Genomic DNA, 20,976 nt, shown 5'->3' with positions numbered 1-20,976 from the left:
TGAGCGCCTGTTATGCTTCCGAAGTGAATGGAGCTTTAGCAAAACAAAGTGTGAACTTTTTGTTATTATTTTCGTGCACTGTTTCGCCCAGGTAATTAATGTACATTAATTAGTACCTTTCGCGACCAAAATTTCGTCACTTTATTTTGCGCATACGAATTGTGCTCGCCTACGGGATGAATTGTGTATCGGATAAAGAAAATATTTGTGTTTTTGTTTCTTGTGTGCCACCAAAAAGAAAACAAATTTAGAAGTAGCACCAAAGACATTTCTGTTAATTATTTTGTTTTGCAACTCAAACGACGACCATAACGAATTACATCTTCAAAGAATTTTCCATTTGGTTTGGGATCGGCTGTATAGTGAGTTCAAAAGCTGCGAATAAAATGAATTGTCTAATAAAAGCAATCGAAATGTGTATAAAATTGGTAAAATTTATCTGCGCAAATTTTACCGTTGGAGCAAAATACGGACTATTAACTTAATTTGAATGCAATGTTACGATGCAAATCTAAGTGATAATAAAACGTAGACACGTTTTTAAACTAATCAAAAATCCATTTATTTTTATTGCTGGTTGCTTTGGTGGTTTAAAATCATTTCTCTTCTAGTTTTATTCGTGAAGATGCCGCCATGAAATCGTATGGCCACAAGACAAATGAACATTTCGTCTGATACGGCTGGGAATGCACAGCATGTGTAGAGCGAAGCATTGCCGAGCGCACCAAAAACAAATGAGAAAACGACGAGAAAGTACATAAGATGCGTAAGAAAGAGATAAAGTCAGACAAAGTGAAAGAGAAAACAAAGGAAGAAAAAAAATATATGAACTGAGAGCTAGTGGCAGACCTTAATCCAATCCAAATTAAATGTAAAATGCTTTCGAGTATAATGAAGACTCACAGCTTATTAAAAGCTTACTGGAGCAAAACCGCACACTTAAACCATTCAACTTGAAGACCATAAGTCTTATCCAACGAGAAAAATGCATGCTCGACATAGCACTTTCATATGCATACATGCATGCAAACACAAAATATTGTGTTTGGTTTAAGCATATACCACATACGCAACAAAGTACACCGAGAAGCACACTCACAAGTTAAAACCACCGGCTCCGTTGAAAACGATAACGAAAAACCCGTACGATTCGAGAGCGAAAAAAAGCATACACATACAAACTGTGGAATGGCAGCGTTTTGGTTTTTGAAAAGCGCAAGAGAGAAAAGAAAAAGAATGTAAAATCGTCAGCGAGATTGAAATGAAATGAAATACAAAACCATGTTTTAACAATTTGTTCGTTTTAAGTATTTTTCATTTAAAATTGTGGCGCATTACTTTCAGACGTCTGTCGGCTGGTGTTAAGAGCTTCGAGACAACAAAAGCGGCGATTCAATGATGAAAGGAACAGCGCGGGAACGAAATAGTGATTTTAGCTTGAAAATGTGAAGAAAAAAAAAACACTTTGTAAGTGACGCGCAATGTGTATGTACTGGATTCTTTCATGCATGTACATTTGCTCCCTCTCTATCTTGCTCTCTCCTGTTCTTTCTGTCTCTATCTTTCTTTGAATAATAAACTCATACGAAAAAGCGATCAAGCATAGAATACACAACGCCTCATGCACCCAGCCACCAGCATTCTTGCATTTGCAACTCTATTCAACCATTTCGAGCAAATTTTTTTAAATGGAATGAAAATACGAGAAAATGGAGTATATTTGTGTGTGTGCGGCGGGCAAAAAAAACCGACGAGCATTGAAAATGTTCGCATGACATTGGTTTTTCATATGAACAAGTGAAAAAGAGTGCGAGCGAATGAGGATGAGAATAACCGAACAAAATGCAAAGTTAACGATTTTTCTCTTAATGTTTTTCATTTAGTTGAATTTGCCAGTGATTTTGTTCTCCACTAGCTTTTCCATCGTAAGTGCTATTTCTTTTTTTCATATACATCCAAAACTCCATTCGATTTTGATTTTCACTGCACGTAAAATCAAGAAATTGTTTAACATAGAAATCACTTCTTGCATACAATATTGCAGAGTAAAATGGGGCGAATGGCGAATGAATTGACCGCAATGATATTTTCGTTATTTGCACTTTCGCATTTCAAATGTTTCGACCATACGTTGCACACTGTTACCATTGCCGCCGCTGTGGTTGCCATTGATTACGGTGCCATTGGTGGCGGTGGTGGTGTTGTTAGCTTCTTCATTGAAGACGTCTGTGCTTTATTTAACCATTTGGTTTTGCGGTTAATAAAATTGAATTGATTCTAATCAACCAATTTGGATGCACAACAAACTAGATGTTATTCGACAAAATTCCCGGAAAGGCTGTATACAGCAAGTCAGCATCGAACAAATCTACACTCTTCAACTAATTATAAAGTTTTCGGAATGATGATGATGACGATGATTAATTAAAATTTTCAAAGTTGATATGATAAACATAAAAGAAAATCGAAACACACATTTCCAGCGATGTACACCATGCTTTCGTTTGAATTGCAACATCTAATAAAAGACAAATTAATTGAATTTCTTTGCCACGAACATTGTTTGAATACAAAATCAGCAGCATCCATGCGTTTGGCCAAACCATTTTGGTGCTGTAGTTTATTGTAAGCAATTTTCGATATAGAAGAGCATTCGAATGATAGCAAAAACGATGTAATGACCGTCAAATGCTCAAAATTATTACGAACATTATAAAATTCAATATTTCCACTTTTCACACGTTTTGCGTTCGTAAAATTTCAATTAACCTCGATGGCGAACATATTTCACTTAGTTAATGTTTTGGCGCCCCGCTGGAAATTCAGAGAAATAAGACAAAAACCCGACTCGACGATGCCGCCATACACCACGGAGAAAGTCATTGAACTAAAACTTTATACAAAACAAAAAACAAATAATAACACTTACATTCCTCCATAACGCCTTGCGGTTGAGAACATTGAATGCTCTCGTATGATGTCCGGCCAAAGCTGGCGCTGTAAATATGAGAAAAACATGATACAGTCAATGTGTAACTATATGAATAGCATATTTAAATTACCTATAGACAGCAATTCTTGAGTACGGATTGCATACTAATTGAATAGTATCATTTTCACAAGCCACCTTGCTGCGGAATTCATCTGAAAATATAATGACAAAAATATAAATTCCATAAAATCAGATTATTTGGCAATATGGTAGCGGTAAGAATGAAAATTACAACTAAATTTTTAAAAAGAGAGAGAAACCGCTTGAATGTATATGGTTTCGAAATGTTTAAAAGTGTTTTTCTGCAGATGAAAGCATTATCCATGTTGGTTGTGTGCATTCACAGTATTCGTGTACGGCTTGCACTAAACACAACAACAATTTCAATTAAATTCTTTCTGAAAAGTCTGCAAATGAAAATATTGTAATGAAAATGCCATAAACATTAAATTGTTTACTTTTAATAAAGTTCTCCAGGTTCGTCGGTGTAATGATGATGGTTCGGAAATTTTTTTGAATATTTTCACTTGTACGAAATGAAAAATACAAGATAACATGGTATGGCACAGCTGCAACCATAGCATCATCAGCAGTGAACATTGAAATGAATGGCAAAAAACTACATTTATGGAGTTATCGAAAGTAATTTTCATTGGTCGAACGAACGAGGATTCTTTGTCCAAATGAAATACTTTGGCTACAGTCGAAAATGTACAATATATACCTTGACATAGCCAACTCGAGCATTTCGTACGCAATGGAATTAATGTCAGAACAGAAAACATAGCACTCGAGTATATAATTAAAGTGAATTGACCGAACATTTACGATTATATTAATTGGCTCATCAAAGTATTATTGTTATGAACTAACAGCATCACCCAATTATATCGTGTGGAGAGTGCTGTTGAACCATCGCAATGTTGACCACTTCCACACGTATACACACACACATTGCAAACACACAAAAGCCTTATTCATTTTGCGCACAAATATATAGGTTTATCAATAGCTTGAAGCCACTTAACATGTGGCAATTGAAGAAGATGAGAAAGAGCAGCACATATAGGTGCAACGAGATGTGAATGTCAAGCAGAAAAGAATTAATCTCCAGCACACCACTGAAGCCATAAAGTAGCATTAAATTTATGTTCTTGTGTGTTAATATCGACAGCGTACGTCTCAAAACAATGGATTAATATTGAGCATAGTTTAGCATCACCTAACTGAGAGCTATTCAACTTTTGTACATATATTTGCCAATAAAACTGGATGTTAAACGAGTCAACTTTCTCTTTCGCACAAAAATTTGTCTCTCTTTCTCTCTCTTCTGGTTCACTCCATCTCAAGTTGTGATTCAATTTTATAGTGACCTAGTGCATGAATTACTCAATTCAAGTGTGTATTTTGTCGATGCTTTCGCCACGAACTGAAGACTTTCGTCATGATTAAACAAACATAAACTATTTTCATTTTCGTCGAATTTCCCAATGAGTTCGTAGATAAATTAACAATTGAAAACTTGACTTCCAAAAATATTTGCTTGTGATAATCAATATTCAAAATATTTCTGAAAATTATTTAAACAAAACAAGCAAAAGTGCTGAAAATAGGTGAAATAGTTTAAGTTTTGAACATTTTCAGCGTAATTTGCTCAATGAAGCGTATAACGTCGCTGTGAATTAATGAAACGAAAATTTACTCTCTATATATGTATATATATTTCAGCTAATATAATTAATGGCTTCCAAAAAAATGTTCTGCATTCTAGTTTTAGTCGATAATCTACTATAACAAGAACACTACACATCGAACTGAATCAAACCAAATCTCATGTTTTTGTGCATACGACCCAGCGTATATTGGTTTGCATTCAAGATTTGTACAAAGCAGCTAAATGGCGTCAAAAGAAATCTGATGTTTAGCATAGCTTTGATGTATGATGTAAATGGATGGTGTACAGTGTAAGATTAAATGTGGTGTCTACAAACGTCGAAAAAGAGAAGAAAAAAAATTCAAATAACTGTTCAAGTGCGAAATAAGTTGGCTTTTTCAAATGGAATGTAGCATTTTCTCTTTTGTGTCTAATGCAAATCGGATACGTTTTCAGGTTGATGTTGTTGTAACGTTCAGTTGGTTTGTGTAAATGAAACAATGGCGTGAACCAATTTTTATAGTGTTTATTCAATGGGTAAAAGGTGTGTCGTATGCAAAGCACAAAGCCAATTTCCATTGCGACTATTTTGTCGAAAAGACTGCAAACACACACACACATCCCCCAAGTGATAGAGAGAAAATCGGTTTTCGCTTTTGTCGTTCTTTTTCGATCACACCAAAACCTTTTCCACATAAATGGTTTATAGAATCAACTGTATGACATGTTCGTAAAGCCTTTCCATGTAAATGTTGTTCAATGAACAGGAAAATGTTGATACTACAATGCACACTTTATAGCATTGAATGTATGGGCTGAATGTGTGGTGCTTACATTCTGAGAAGCAACTTCAGTGCAAATCAGTTTTCAGCCTTTGACTCTGTCTCTATATTCTCAGTTCTATCATCATTTATAGCCCAGCGATATAAAGACATTCCACATAATCTCGATGGAGTTACATGCTGGTATATTTTTGTTCTGCTCTATTGGCGATGGTTTGTATAGAAGTCTAGTGTTGTATTTCATACTCCATGGTGTGTTGCCTTCTGTTTCGATAAACAAATAATCGTTTATCACAAAAGCGTATGTAGTTTTAGCGCGTAGATATGCAGCAGTAGTTTCGATGATGAAGTAATTGAACGAGACAAAAACACTTTACTGCATGAATGGCAATATTTATTCCCCGTCTCCAAAAAAAATAATACAAAATGCAAAGCATTATATGCTCCATCCTTTGTCACTACACTGTATATCCACACAGAAAGACAACCGTTATGCACAATGATGGTATGATTGCACGAAAACAGCCCACAATTATTTTCCTCATTTTCATGGAACTTGATTCATAAGCCGACATAGATTTTGGCTAAAGTATAAGTCACGACACTTTCTCCCTTCATTCATGCTGTGCATTTGAATTGCCATTATTATTTCAGGTTTTGAAAATGAGCATCGTTCACATCTGTAAATTGGTGTCTTTTGTTTTGTTCATCGTCGTACATTGTGTCTACAAAAATATCAATGTGATTAGCAACAAACAATATACTTTCTTTTGATACAGTTTCTTTGCAAGCGACAGCACAAAGAGAATCGAAGACGATAGACATTCATTCAATTGTAGATCGAAATCGATATATATATTGAATCAATGTTGTCATTTGTAAAATTCGATTGAGTTGACCAAAGAGTGTATCCGTCCGTCCATGCGTTCGTTCACTTTCAGAAGTTGTAATTACCCAAAAAAAACCGTATAATACTGAGAAATACCCAAATATGAAAAGTGTGTGTTCAAAATGTTGGTGTTGGCAACGCAACCTGTCAACTCAGTGAAACTTCTTCAGTTTTGTGTGTTACCAAAGGCCAACACCAATACAATTTGATGAAAATTGATGTTGAAAAGAGCATATTCATGGGCTTTGATACATCAAAAATTGCCTTTTTATTTAAGCCATTCATGTGAAGATGAATTTTATGTTGGTTGGAAGGGATGGGCGGGTCGTTAACATCTGAAATTGGCCAACATTTTACAGATTGGGCTAATGACCGACTCTTGAAAAATTTAATTGAATTCTTTCAAGCGTCAATAAAATGGAATCGTTGAAAAATTAATGAATTTTCTATGGCTGTAATCAAGTGTGTTCATTGAATAAAATTCTCATTGTCGAACCGTGGCACAACGTCTGCGAACAATTTTCAAGAATCGAGCTCAGCAAAAATGCTAACTATAAATTCATTATTTGTTCGTAATATTAAATTTCATTAATTTGATGTATTAAATTATTATATTTAGCATCGCAACAATTTGCCAACTTCTTCGAAGGGCATTGATTATGTGTCGCATGTTGGTTTTATGATGTATATCGTTTACCGACAAGCCGGCATTTGAATGGAACATTTTCAATGTGCCCGAATGACATGAATCTGACGTCAAACCCATTAAGAATTTCATTCAAATGTATATCTAGCTAATTTGTAAAGTGATTGCGTTGTGATGGTTTCACACTCGATTATGTTTTTTTCTTTGTTCGGAGACTTTGACCAACAATGAATATATCGAAACGCTTAAAATTGGGTAGCTACTTTGGTGTGAGCCGTGTGTGCATGTATCATAGGCACACAAAATGACGATAAGACCAAGGATAATAGTAAGCACATTATAAGATAATATTATGATGTTCTATCTGTAGTTTACATTCCCGAAAAGGTCGTAGACATGTTTGGATCTTTGTACAATTTTGTCGAATCTAGACCATATCAAAACACCTAGCATTAGCTTCTTTATCGAATTTTCTGATCGATAAGAATGTTCAACACATGAAAAGAGCTTTGTGCACAAAGTACACCGAGAAAATATGCTCTTTCATCTGTCTGCCACCCGTCGGCTTTGTTATGGTGAAAATATTCTTATCATATATTCGATAATATAGAACATTTGTTGCCAAGTGACTGGGAAGTATCAACACGCGCATACCCACCCCGAGCGGTGAAAAAAAAGTATACCGTATGTGTTGCACACACAAGTCACACTACGTTTGCCATTCGCAAATGAAATATTCAATATCGTAATCAATTTTTCATGAATACTACAAACACACATCGTATCATGAAATTTATTTCATGCTCTTCATCTCTCTTTTAAGATGGCATCTTTCAATATAGTATTTGTTTGTCTTTTTTCCTATGTGGTATCAGCATTCAAGCTTGTTTCGTTCCATTTTATTTATTTATCTATCAATTGATAGATATCAATTTACTGTCTTTGTGATTTTTGTTTGACATTTTTGCCATCCAAACGTACTAATCCCATGTCATCAAAACGGAGACGAATTTAAGTCAGAAGAAAAGGCTAATATTTGTTATTTTCTCTTGGTTGACGCTTTTGATGATATTGCATGCCGAGATGACAATGTAGCAAAAGGATGGATGCACCAAGTGGTCGAATGATGTTTTCTTTGTATTCATTTCGGTGCGATACAGTTCTCAGAATGAAATTCTATCATTTTGTGTTCTGAATCGGTACTATCATATTTTGCGTCATTCGTGTACATCATCAGATCGACTGCCAATGGATCGATATGTTTATATAAAAAAGATGTCTGAATTGAAATAGGAATCTATAAATTGAAAATTCGCAAGAAAAAATCTGCATTCCATCTACAGACCAAATGGCATACATTGTATCATTTGAATGTCTATTGAATGGTGGCGTACGGTAAGTATCATGTGAATTCATAGATTCTTTGATACGTTTGTTTACTTAAACGTAAACTTAAACCTAATATTGATTTTTTCGAGTATATTTACAAAAATCATGACTCTGCTCTCTCTTCCCCTCTATGTGTTTGTCTTACAAGATATCTATTTTGGTCTTTGTTTGCTGCTGTTGGCCTATGGCACATATCATAATACACACATTTTTTGAATGAAAAAAATCCCCAAAAATCCCATTGTTGTGAAACACATCGATGTTCAAAAGTGCGTATTTTTTATGTGATTTTATTATTTTGCTGTCTTTTCTTCAATGACAACGTTGTTGTTTTTTTCCCGCTATTTCAGCGCACTAGTTTCATATGCCTGATGTTTTTGATTACACAAATAAAATCCACACTCCTTGCATTATATTGAAAAAAACATAAAAGTGAAAAAACAAATCGAAAAAAGTGCCCCGAGGACAATAATACACATGGTGCATATTATATTATATGACTTAAGTTTCTTGAATTGAATGAGTTCCCATTGTTTTCCAGCTTTTTCTTTCTCGGGATTTTGTCTACGATTTTAAATAAAATATACAACATTTTACTGTGGTACGACTAACTTTTCGTGCATGTCTCATACTACGACAAAGACTATCGTAAAGTGAGAAACCCAAAGCGATTTGCATGCATATTTTTTTGGCGAGATTACAATACTTTTAGCTTAGAAAATTCGTACGCAAAAAAAGTAATGAAGAAAAGGGCAAACAATATGTGTAAAAGCGTGTGTGTTTTGAGCCACCACACGATGGCATGTTACCATCGAGTTCATTTTACATACACCGGCACACATCACTTCAAATATAGATGAAATCTTCACACGCTATATTTGCGTAGAAATGAAATTTGGCTGATTGTTCTGCATATCCAGAATGTTACATTGAGCCATTTATGGTATATGCTTCTATACCGCTGAGACAACAGGAAGAGAAAAACAATCGAACGTGACAACGGATAACGCCAACAGATAGGTGTGACTTTTAATTTTCAATGAAAATGGATACAAACGAATAGACGGTTAGAATGGAAGTCGGGCGCGTTGCCACACCTTTTGGTATTATGCAATTTATTGAAGCCGGAAGCAGTCAAAAATGATACAACGCTATAAAAACAAAATCGGTCGAAACACTTTTTGTCACAACACATCTGCAAAAGAAATTTTGAGCAAAATATTTGAATATGGTGACAGTTTCGTTGAAACGTCAAATAAATTAAAATTCAAATAAAAAAAGATATTGACAACATCGCAAATTATGTAAAGCGATATCGATCGATAATTTCATGCAAACAATCTATCACAAAACATTTCAACGAAAATCGGCAAAGGAAAAATATTGAAATAAAAAAAACGAATAAAAAAAGCGATCACAACATGATAAAAGAGTGAACACATTTCGATGGTCGGAGATAAAATATGTTCGTCCAACTTTTCAATACTGATGTATAATGCAAACGAAAAAAAACGTACACAGCGACCGCACACAAAACTTCGACTCCATGCCGAATTGAAAGACGATGGCGCGATGGCACACGGCTTACGAATCGGATTTCGGCATGGAGTGGAAATTAGCGTTAGAGTGTTAGTGTGAGTGTGTGTGCATTAAAATTAACAATACGATATGCATGATGAATGAGTATGCTTTACTTACACGGACGGCACTTGTATGCAATTTCAATGAATTTGGTCGTCTCCGGGCATGGATCGTTGTTCATTGTTCGTGACGATGCCAAAAATTTACAATGTCTCTTCTTTTGGCAAGCTTCCACCACAATCTGTAACAGCGCATACTGAAAAGAGTCAAAAAGAAAAAAGAAGAAAAAAATGTTAGTCGGCAGTCGAAAAAAAAACGTATCGTTGCAAATAGAGGCAGAGAAAAAATCGCCGGAAACATTTTAAATAAATTACGTATGTATCGTTAGTTTTTTCTTCAGCGTTTTACTAATTCCATGAAAAAGAAATGCTTTTAAGCCCCGACATGAGCAAGTGGCTGACAGAAGGCAAAGAGAAAGAAAGAAAGTACAAGAGACACCGAATGGAACGAAGAGAAACTTTAACAAAGACAAACTCAGTAAATAGCAAACGAGTGCATACGGAAACATTTGAAAAACTTAAAATGATTTATTCCATGTTTCTGCCTCTATTTTTACAGCACTTTTTTAAAATCAACACACACAAAAGCTGGGAAAATTTACGGGAAATTCGCATCAAATGTGAAAGAAAGATCGAACGACTGACAGAGATATATAATGAGAATGAACGAGACAGAGAAAAGTGCCGGAAACCCTTTAACGTAATGTGTACATTATTTTATTAAATTTTTCTCTGTCATCCGAGGTGTCACACCGTACCAGTTTGTTATATGTTGCCATATACAATAATTGTACATATTTGGGAATCGACATTTTGCATTGGATTCGATTTTGCGAACATATCATTTGATTATAGTGAATATTCCATATTCGTCGAGAATCGATTTATTTATTGGAATTTAAGACATTTGCTGAATGATAATTTACCATGTCGCAGAGAGCAACAAAAAACAAACATTCAAGTGAAAAACGATTGTGCATGGTTGCAGTCTCTTCTATGTGCCTGAGCGCTGCTCTTGATCTCGAACCATTTTCGTTACTTCACATATGTACAAATGTGTGATTAGTGTGTTACACCTTTCGGGCTCCGGCACACATTTCACTGTGGAAATAAGTGTGTGAGAGGTTATCTCAAACAATGCCATGAAAATAATAGAATTGAGGGAAAAAGAAAAGTCATGTGATAAATGTGAGAGCATGAATAAATTCTAATAAATAACTCGATGAAATGTTTAAATGATTTATTTGATTTTCTGCACACTGGCAACGAAGAATAAGAAAAGCGACACCGAATAAAATGAGCTGAATATTCAATATTTTCACTTCGTATGTGTTACCTCACATTCTCTGGTTGTTGCAGCGAGGATTTTCGTGAGCTGATGCTGAAACTGATGCCAAGCAAAGCTCACGGAACTTGGATATATTTTATTATATATTTTTTAAATAGAAGGAGCGAGTGAGTCGACACGAAAAAAAATGTGCTCACATTGTTCACAGAACCAACATCGATTTATTTATCACCCAAAGAAAGAAGAGACAAGGGTGGTGAATGGTTTTCGGTCGCTGAATGTTTATTCCCAAATGTTGAAAAAGTAGAACATTTGATGCCAAAGAGCTCAATGCAACCGACGACGACGGCGAGATACCGAAAGATGTTCAAATTCAATTTATTAACATATTTTTTGCCATTTATTTCAATCGTCGCTATGTGTCTGTCTGAGACTCTGAGTACGTAGGTGCCATGTCGATTAGATTGTCCAGTAGAGTAACAAAATGTATTCATATGCCAAAATTAAATACGGTTTTAGCGTTGGCTTTTTTGTGAATTTCAATTCATTTTGAAGCTTAACAACCGGTTTACCACCCACAATCAAACGTATCTAGTGCAAATGATATAAACATTATGTGATGTTGACAAACGTACGCATCCTTCATTCAGTCGAGCAACACAACGGGTTGGCATACTTACATAGTCGGTCTGTTGTGGATAACCGACAGATAAAAATAGCAAACGATTTTGTGGTGTGATAAGGAAAATTTGCTCTTTTCTATCTTGGATATATGGAAAAAACACATATATAAATGTATAGATAGGGGAGGAGAGTGAGCCGAACCTACAAAGTGTGATGAAATATGTGCATGGTGTATTTTAACACCGATTCGATGTACTGCCGAATGCGACAAAGTAAATGGTCGACCGTTTGTTAAAAGCACCGTGAACAATTTGTTTAGCTGGTAACAGCTATTTATAACAGTAATTCATTTCTTGTTGGTTGAATTTAAATTTAATTCGACAATTTTCGTTGCATTCTGTTTACCACCAACCTCACAATCACATACAACGACCAAAAATTTTCCAAATTTAGCACACATACACAAACCGAAATAACCAGAACATAGACGATCCGGAAGACAGAGATTGTGCGCAATGAACAAAGTGTGAATAAACATTGTACTCTATTAATTTTTTTTGTATGCCTTGAACATACAAAGTAGACATAGGACTCCACACAGTACATATGCATATAAATTTTCAATTTGATAGGATGGAAATATGGTTGGCTAACAAAGAGAACCGTAAATTTCTGTCCACATATAACAAAGGACATGATAAAATGAATGAATGTCATCGGAAGCGATAGAATAGATATATCAATGTTCTAAGGCTAAATAAATAACACAACAATTTCTATGATTAGACACATTTAACGATGCTGATTATGATTTTGTTGAACAAGTTGAACATATAGGCGTATTTACTTTGTTGCTTGTTTAATTGGTTTGATTTTATGAGGAGAGCATTTTCAATGCGAAAATTAAGAAATGTTATCTGTTCTTATCTGTTGAATGTTTATTTGAGTTTTTAATGAATCTTCATTCAAATTTATAATCAATGTAAGCCGATTTTGTTGGATTAAACAACCGACTGTCTATTGAATTCCTACAATACACCAACAAAAACTTTCTGAGCATTTGTCGTCTATAAATTAATATGCTCCAGGCTACAAGGAATAAACAGAGCTGCTTCCGTGGTAAACGTATACAATATGTTCAACGAGATTTTTCAATTTCCTTAGCGACTGACAATAATAATAGCCAATAAAAAAATTTGTTTTTCATCATACTGAAAACCCAGCTGGTGGCACGTGTTCAATCAATCATCTTGTGTATGTACTTATTTTCCTTTTTATTATATTATATCTATTGGATTATTCATAATTTAAAAAGGATGATTGAATATATTGGACGGGTGACAGAGTGGTGTGAGGACAATGAAGGAGATCTAATCGGATCAATCCTTTTTTCAGATATGAGAAGAAAAAAATGTTGACCTCCACGGTATTGTTTGCGATTCAAACAAAATCCGAATGGTTCTTAAGAACCTTTACTTTGGCTATTTTAATCTAGATAACGTCATATTTATAAAATTGCTTGACTATAATCGAAAAACTGAAGATCAATAAAAAAAATACAAATCCATTGTTTTAAATTTTTTAGTTAATTGAGCAATTGTTGCAAACGGAATCGCACAATGGCAATTGTTCGAAGGAGAGAGAAAAGAGATAGATGAAATAAAGCGGTCCATCATTTTTTTCGATCAGAAAAAAATATGCTTTCAATACATGGGATTACGTACACCCCAAAAAACTCTTTTTTCTTCAATAAAGAGATAGGATTGAACAAAAAAAAAATGAAAAACAAAAATAATATTGTTGCAAAGAAAACAAATTAAATCAATTTCGGATTTTTTTTGGATAACTTTTCGAGCAGCTATAGCAAAAAAAATGCTTTCGATCAAACAAAATCTAGCTCAAATAAGAAGAGAAACGTAAATGTTCAGCGAAGCGTTCACTGAAACATACTTTTTGTTCACTCATCTTCTGCCCACCCCTTTATCGTTCATCTCAATAGGTCTGGCTACCAAAATTTTGGCATGCTCCATTAAAGTTTATTACTTCATCTCGTTTTCGTCTCTGTTTCGTAATGTATAACTTTATTTCGAATGACCACAACAGAAAAAAGGCACGAAACAAAGCGACGAAGTTAAATTTACGTAAAGCGGTAGCTTCCTCTCTACTTTCAAAGGTTATGTATGTAAAATGTAGAGAATCAGTCTAAATTCAATACATTCACTTTTAGATAAATGTGCATGCGACGAATCTAACTAAACTAGTACATGAGGCTTTTTGAGTTTAAATGCATTTTATATATGGAAAATTCCATTCAATTTCCTCTCTGTGACTGTGAAACAATGAACATTTTTTTTGCATCCGCCGAGAAAGAGAGAAAAAAGCGAAGAAACATACATTTGCGCAGTTTTCATCAAATCATAAATTTCAACATTCCATTTTTTTATGCTTTGATCCACTTTATATCGTAAATATGTAGTACAGTATATGAAAACACTTGCTATCGGTCAATTGAGTTGAGAGCCATTCGTCTATCTCGATTCCATTAAAACTCTATAATGTGATTGCTGTATCACATATAGCATGTATAAATATATGTGAGAAATGTGCATATTTGCGAATCGAAATACTCGTATTCATTTCCATTAAGCGGATTTGTAGCAATAAAAATTGGAAATATTAGACAAAGACACAAAAAATATAGGCGAAACTCGAGAGAACACAAGAGATGATTGTGATTCAATGATGACGAACAATTCGAATATATCGTATACTCGAGAACGCTCGAGAATAAATGGGTATAAAAAGAAACCGCAATGCTACTTTATCGATTTATTTTTTCTCTGTATTTTGGTTGCGTATCAATGCTCCAAATAACGAGCGATTTGGAATTTTTGTGCATTCATCATCAGCCCATAGAGATACACGTACAATACGTCCATTGGAATCCATTATTGCTTTGGCGATGCTCTCGTGTTTTTTCCTTCTTTCTCTCGTTCGTTCTTACACTCACACACTCTCTCTCTCTCTTTCTCGCTGCGATAAAAACTTTTCTCACTGTGTCAATATAACAACGATAAAACTTGATTGAGAGACAGAAAAAGACAACTTCGCAGTTTATGTTTCGAAAACAATTCGGCTATTTTGTGTGTGTATATTCGATTTGAGCTATTTTGTTTTTTGTGTTTGGTGCGCTTAATTTTATTCGATCAACCGAGATTTTCATTTTGTATGTATTGTATTTGTGTACGCGTTGGGTACAAAACCTTCTCCGAATTTCTTTCGGTGAAAAATGGGTGCACGAAACAATTATTAGTAGTTGTTTATAACTTGTCGTATGTCATTTGTTATGTAGAAAATGCAGTTCGAAGAAAAACTTGAATGTAGAATGCTCGTTTTTTGCCCGCCACATACCAGAATGAGAAAATTCAAGTACAAAACTAGTATAGCAGAGAGACAAAGCAAAGGATTATTATTGAAGAGAAACAATGGGAATCAACTGCCAACGGGGGAAAGTTTTAATGCGGATTCAATTCATCTGTATGAAAAATTGCTGATTGGTTTATTCAACACAATCACATTGTGGCAAAAAACGAACCGCATAGCATATTTGGTAACGGGATTTGATATTGTCAAAGACTGTTTCTCTCTCTCTCTCTCTTTTTTTTCTTTCAGATTTATCTACTTGAACTGCTAGAACTTCATGAAAATTACAATTTTTCGAATGGAAAAAGTATTAAAAATTTCATTTCAATCTCTGTATTATTTATTTCAACTTTGTTCCATTGCCTCCCAGTGATATTTCCATGCGGGGAGAAAAGTTTAAAAGAAATTAACTTGAAACTCAACATTTTGGGAATGCATATTCGATGCACAATAGGATTTAACAAATATTTTCTCGTGTAGTTTTCTGAGCTGAAATCCACTCTTTATGCACGCACACTTAACGACAAGCTCATATCAAAAGATTACCCGCACATACATACATACCAGTTTTATATTTGCAATATTTATAAAATGTTGCTTATGCGCATTTTCAAAATCCCCAAAGATTTTCGGCGATCCAAGTTGCAGAAAGCAAAAAAAGAGAAAAGATGCGAATCGACACAGAAATGTAAATATTTATTAGTTGGATTCATTCGAAATGCCGAACATAAAAGTTGAAAACTATTAGTATTGGGTGGATAAGCTCTTCAAGGATTAATTTGCTTTTGACAAAAATCAACGTGTGGGATTTTCGTAATGGGTGTTTGTCGGTTTCATGCCAAGCACCACTACTAAAAGATTTAATCATCATTGTTCTTTTAAGTTTGTTTGAACACATTGAGTGGGATTCGCTTGCAGCAAAACTTTTCATTACATTTTATTTCTCTCGTTCAACTTTTGAATCCCGTAAAATTTGCCAAATGTGACAATTATATGAGAACATTTTTGAATATAACGTAATATGGCGCTTGACGCGTGTGCTAAGCGAACAAAACTTTAATTTTTTACTTAAGGAAAACTTAGAACGTTAACAGCATTCAGCTCATTTAGTCATGAGCTATTCTCAGGTTTCACTTGAGACGTGTATTCGTCGGCTGTAATTTTACCATCTTATTTGAAGAAATACTCGTCAAATCGATTCGGCTTAAATTTTACATATTTATTGCGGTGATTTTGGTTTGTATCTTCCAACAATAGTTTACTGTTTTGAAGTACTCGCATAAATCATAAATTCCGAAGTCATTATTTATCAAAGAAACATTAATTGCCAAAATGCCGATTCCTCCGCAAATTCTAAATTGCCATCACTATTGTATTAATTCGTAATTAAATACTATTTAATTGCCTTTACCATGTAAACAAGAGAGCGACATAGTTCAATGTGCGATCAAAATAATTCCAAGTAAATCTAACACAATGCCGAAGCGATTAAACATTGCAGATTTGTATTATTTATTTGAAAATATAAATTGTCAACGTTGTGCCCTTCATCCATTCTAATATTTTGCTCTCTCTCTCTCTCATACACACACACGCGAACACGTCGAATCTCCTTTAATTTGTCAATTATGGTATTTATTACATAAATAATGTAGAAACAAGCAGCTTTACACGAAACATACAATACAACCGCCCGCGCGATATATATGCATAGTGGTAAGTTGATACGTGTTCGTTGCTGCTGATGTTTGCATGTGGCACGATTTGATGCCGCTTAATATTCATAATAAATGGCATGCCGGCTGTTATAGAAAATCACAACGTTGAAAAGCTTCCCAATGTGCTTTTAATGTGTTACTGTTACAAATGAAGATCCATTTACAAATCACCGAATGCTCTCACCCCCCACTTTTGCTTCCTTTCTCTTTTTCCCTCTTCAGAGAATAATAAAAGAGACGCAGCTCACATTGCATACGAGCGGCAGAAGTAGTAGCTTCGACTCGGCTTTTTCTGAACAAAATTATGTGTGCGAAATGGTTGCATGTATCACAACCTCACGGCCATGCATCTCTCACTGTAGTGTTATTTGATTTATTCGGTGCACATGTGTTTAAACCAGCCAACGAATGAGTGCCATGTTTAATATTTAAATAACTAATGGGAATGTTTGTGTGTGCTACTGTCCCTTTCTTTCTCTTTCTCTTTCTCTCTCTATCTCGATCTTTCTGTGTTCGTTCAATTTGTAACAATTGTTCCAAAATACCAAATTGACGCATTTCCGAAACGTACATTCATTCCGAAAGCGAACTCACACATGTATACATCTAAACTTTTCGATAAACATAGTTTAAAAGTGTGAATTATGGCGTTTGTGGTATGTTGTATATGGTTTTAAGTCATTTTATGACTTGTTGAAACTTAATTGAGAATAAAATCAAACAAATTTTCGATTTAATGAGTGATGAATGTGAATTGTCGCTAACGCGCGCGCGCACACACAGTATTTGCTTAGGTAATTTCATGACAGTGTTGTCTGTCCGCATTGCTGTCAAGACGAAGACATATTTGATTGCCTAATGAATACCAAACAAGATCGGGGCGTTTGTCAATCACGTCAAGTTTTTATGGCTTACTCCTTCTTTTGGACGCCCGTTTACATCTTTCATATCACTTGTGCTCGTAAAATAGTTTATAGTAGTGGCTTCATTTGCAAAAAGCTCATTTCGTACATGTGTGTCGATGCACATTGAATTTAACGGTGTGACCGCAGATGTTGAAGTGTATCGTGGCTGCACGGTTGTTCATCGTAAATTGAACCCTTTTTTTGCATAAAAGCCACTTTGCTCCTGCAACAACTCACAAGCCACTAATAATGACTGCATGAAATTACCTGTAATTGATAGGTCAAGCAACTCTCCGGTGGTTTCACTTCAATTTCGGTGTCCTCGGTACGAGTCGTATCGACTTTTGTTTGATCAGTTCGTGGTGGACACATACTAGAAACGGGACCATCTGAAATAAACACAGAGAAAAAAATCATTCACCAAAATGTAATTATCCTTAACTAAGTTCGAATGAAAAGGTAGATAACAATTTTAAAAAGAGATTGGTTTACAGTTTGCACACATTGATTTCTATCATTATCACGTAGAAAATACACGTTGATAGACGAGATGACAGTGGTCCCTTTTAATTATATATTTAAACTGTGACTAATTACCGTTTTGATACATCGTTAAATCCCAAATAATATAGCATTATATAACTTTGAAATATATACACATTTCAGAATCGCTTTTAATAAAAAAAAAAAACAATTTTCAACTTTATTATCTACATGAAGAGGTTATTTGTGGAATCTCTTACACATTCAAGTTTGTTGTCGTTTAAAGTTCGTTGAATTTTATCTGATTTCTACGTGTGTGAGGTAATATCTCTATTGTATGCATAACAAAAGTTGCACAAAAATATTTGTGTTGAAATGCACATGGAAAGCACTGCAGAAATTTGCAACCATGGTCAAATGGTTTGAAATGATGAAACCATTACATGATATTTTATGTAACGAATATTCTGTAATAACTATCTGAATTTCCGAGAATCGGAGATGAAGCAATTTCATTTATTTTGCAACAGCAATGAAATAAATGTGTGGTCAGACCAATTTAAAATAACATACAAGCTCTATAATAAGATAAAGTTTGCCAACAGACATGTTGCATATCTCAGCCTGATGGCAATATTTCTTATTCATCATCATAAACTTCAAAATATTACATATCATAGAACATGAAATCCGGAATTGAGACAAAAAAGTGTTCTACAATCATTATAGCAATGATGCCTTTTCTTTCAGACTAATAAAGCGAGATAGACCAACAAATGTATTCATCCAATAAACAAGCATTTCAAACTCAAATATTTTTACTTATGTGCTCTTCAATTATAATTTTCATTTCATGTAAGAGATATGTGCATACATTTCTAGACTTAAGAAATCTTAACTATTGAGAATGTCAATTGAGGATTGACACTGATAAATTTCTTATAATATGTCCTTTTCTTGATTTAATATCCATAAAACACACAAAGTAAGTGGATTAGAAGATAGTTTTCAATAAAAGTGTGGGTTGTGTGGTTGTCAAGGCCAAATTTGGATACATGAAAATTTATTTTCGGAATAAGTTTGATAAAAGCGAAAAATAAAGGATAAATCAAAAAAAAATGCTTAATGTAAAACGGGTTTATCGTTTGAGGTCATAATTCATCACATACACTTAATTTTCATGTGCGGGAGGAAAAATGTCTTAGTTAGGGTTTTTGGGGTGTAAAAACCCCATAAAACTTCCTCGTACTCAAGGTGTTTTTCAATTCTTCATCAATAAATGATTTATCCATTCTTCGTCGAATATCATCTTCAAATCAATTGAGCTGGTGTAAAGGGATAATATTATTGTTGATAATGTTTCAAAAGCCCTTATAATGAGAAAAGTATAAAGATCCCGTCTCTCAATATGTTTTTTCATTTCAAGAATGCCAAAACTGATTCACAATAAAAAAAAGAAAGAGATAAAGACGAATTATATGTAAATATTGATTTGTGAAATAATATTGTGTACCATTACAATGGGATGAATCATCGAAACTTCAATCATTTGAATTCAGTTTTTTGTGAGTGACATATTCGAATTTTCCAATTGATTCCATCGAAACAGAAAAAATATTTTGTTTTCTCTTTTATTGGCAGAGCATTGCTTGTGGGTATTGAACAATGGTTTTTGTGTAGAGATTTTAACTGTTTGATTCAAAAGTGGAATAGTCCTTTTTACGGCTTTAAAGTCCTAAAATGAAAGCATCGATACTAAAACAATATGATTGGTTTACATCAGTTTTGAGGTTTGTGCGCATCGATTTGGTGATTATAGTACAAACTTTGTAATTTACAATTCAAAAGAAAGTTAATTGCAAACCAAACGTTGAATTAGAAAATCATGTCGTACATTCAATGGAAATGTGAAAAGCGACAATAAGTGCACCATTTAACACATTGACATAAACAAATAAAATAGAGATCGTCAAAGCCAGAAGTATCATTCAAAAGCACTCCTTTTGTATTTCGAATGATTTAGAAAACGGCAACAACGCGCACTCATCATATGTGCATTGTGTGCGTATGGCTACAATGCAGATGATGATGATGGTAAAACTCAGATATTTTTCCATTGTTTGTCGGCTTTTATGTTATAGTATGTTAGTTGCATTTGAAATCGAAATGACAGGCTCACCAACGTCTATGGAATGACATGTTTCAGGCTGAATGCTGTATTCATAATAACCGTAAACGATAGCCATTGTCATATTCAAAATCCCACTCGTGCACATTCGCATATGAGAGTTTAAATATGACCCAGATGTCATTCATTGTGCTGATAAATTGTCACACAGAGAAAAATCGTTTCTCGCTCTTTCAACGTCATCCTTTGACATCTCTCAACCTCCCGCCTATCATCACCCATTCATATAGCATGATGGGCGCGATTTCAATTCTTGCAACGTATCCAGTTGTAATTTCAGTGGCTTCGCTTCATCGTCAGTTTTTCATTTATAATTTTTGAAACAAAATCGCAATTCGTGTGTACATTGTACGAT

At 34.4% G+C, this 20,976-nt stretch overlaps 1 protein-coding gene across 1 annotated transcript in view; it reads right to left on the bottom strand.

Annotated features, from left to right (window-relative positions):
* LOC116342639 overlaps positions 1-20,976 on the bottom strand; it is a 42,656-nt gene that overhangs the window by 17,288 nt on the left and 4,392 nt on the right. Inside the window, exons 3-6 of the mRNA XM_031770326.1 lie at positions 18,218-18,339; positions 10,051-10,189; positions 3,063-3,144; positions 2,930-2,997 (exon numbers count right to left, since the gene is read on the bottom strand). Of these exons, the coding sequence (XP_031626186.1) occupies positions 2,930-2,997; positions 3,063-3,144; positions 10,051-10,189; positions 18,218-18,339 (411 nt within the window). The remainder of the gene's footprint in view (positions 1-2,929; positions 2,998-3,062; positions 3,145-10,050; positions 10,190-18,217; positions 18,340-20,976) is intronic.

This window comes from Contarinia nasturtii, unplaced genomic scaffold (assembly GCF_009176525.2).
Source record: "Contarinia nasturtii isolate CC-2019 unplaced genomic scaffold, AAFC_CNas_1.1 Cnas_scaffold_864, whole genome shotgun sequence".
Taxonomy (NCBI): domain Eukaryota; kingdom Metazoa; phylum Arthropoda; class Insecta; order Diptera; family Cecidomyiidae; genus Contarinia; species Contarinia nasturtii.
Note: the sequence above shows the minus strand (reverse complement) of the source record. Positions and strands in the feature narration are given on the sequence as shown.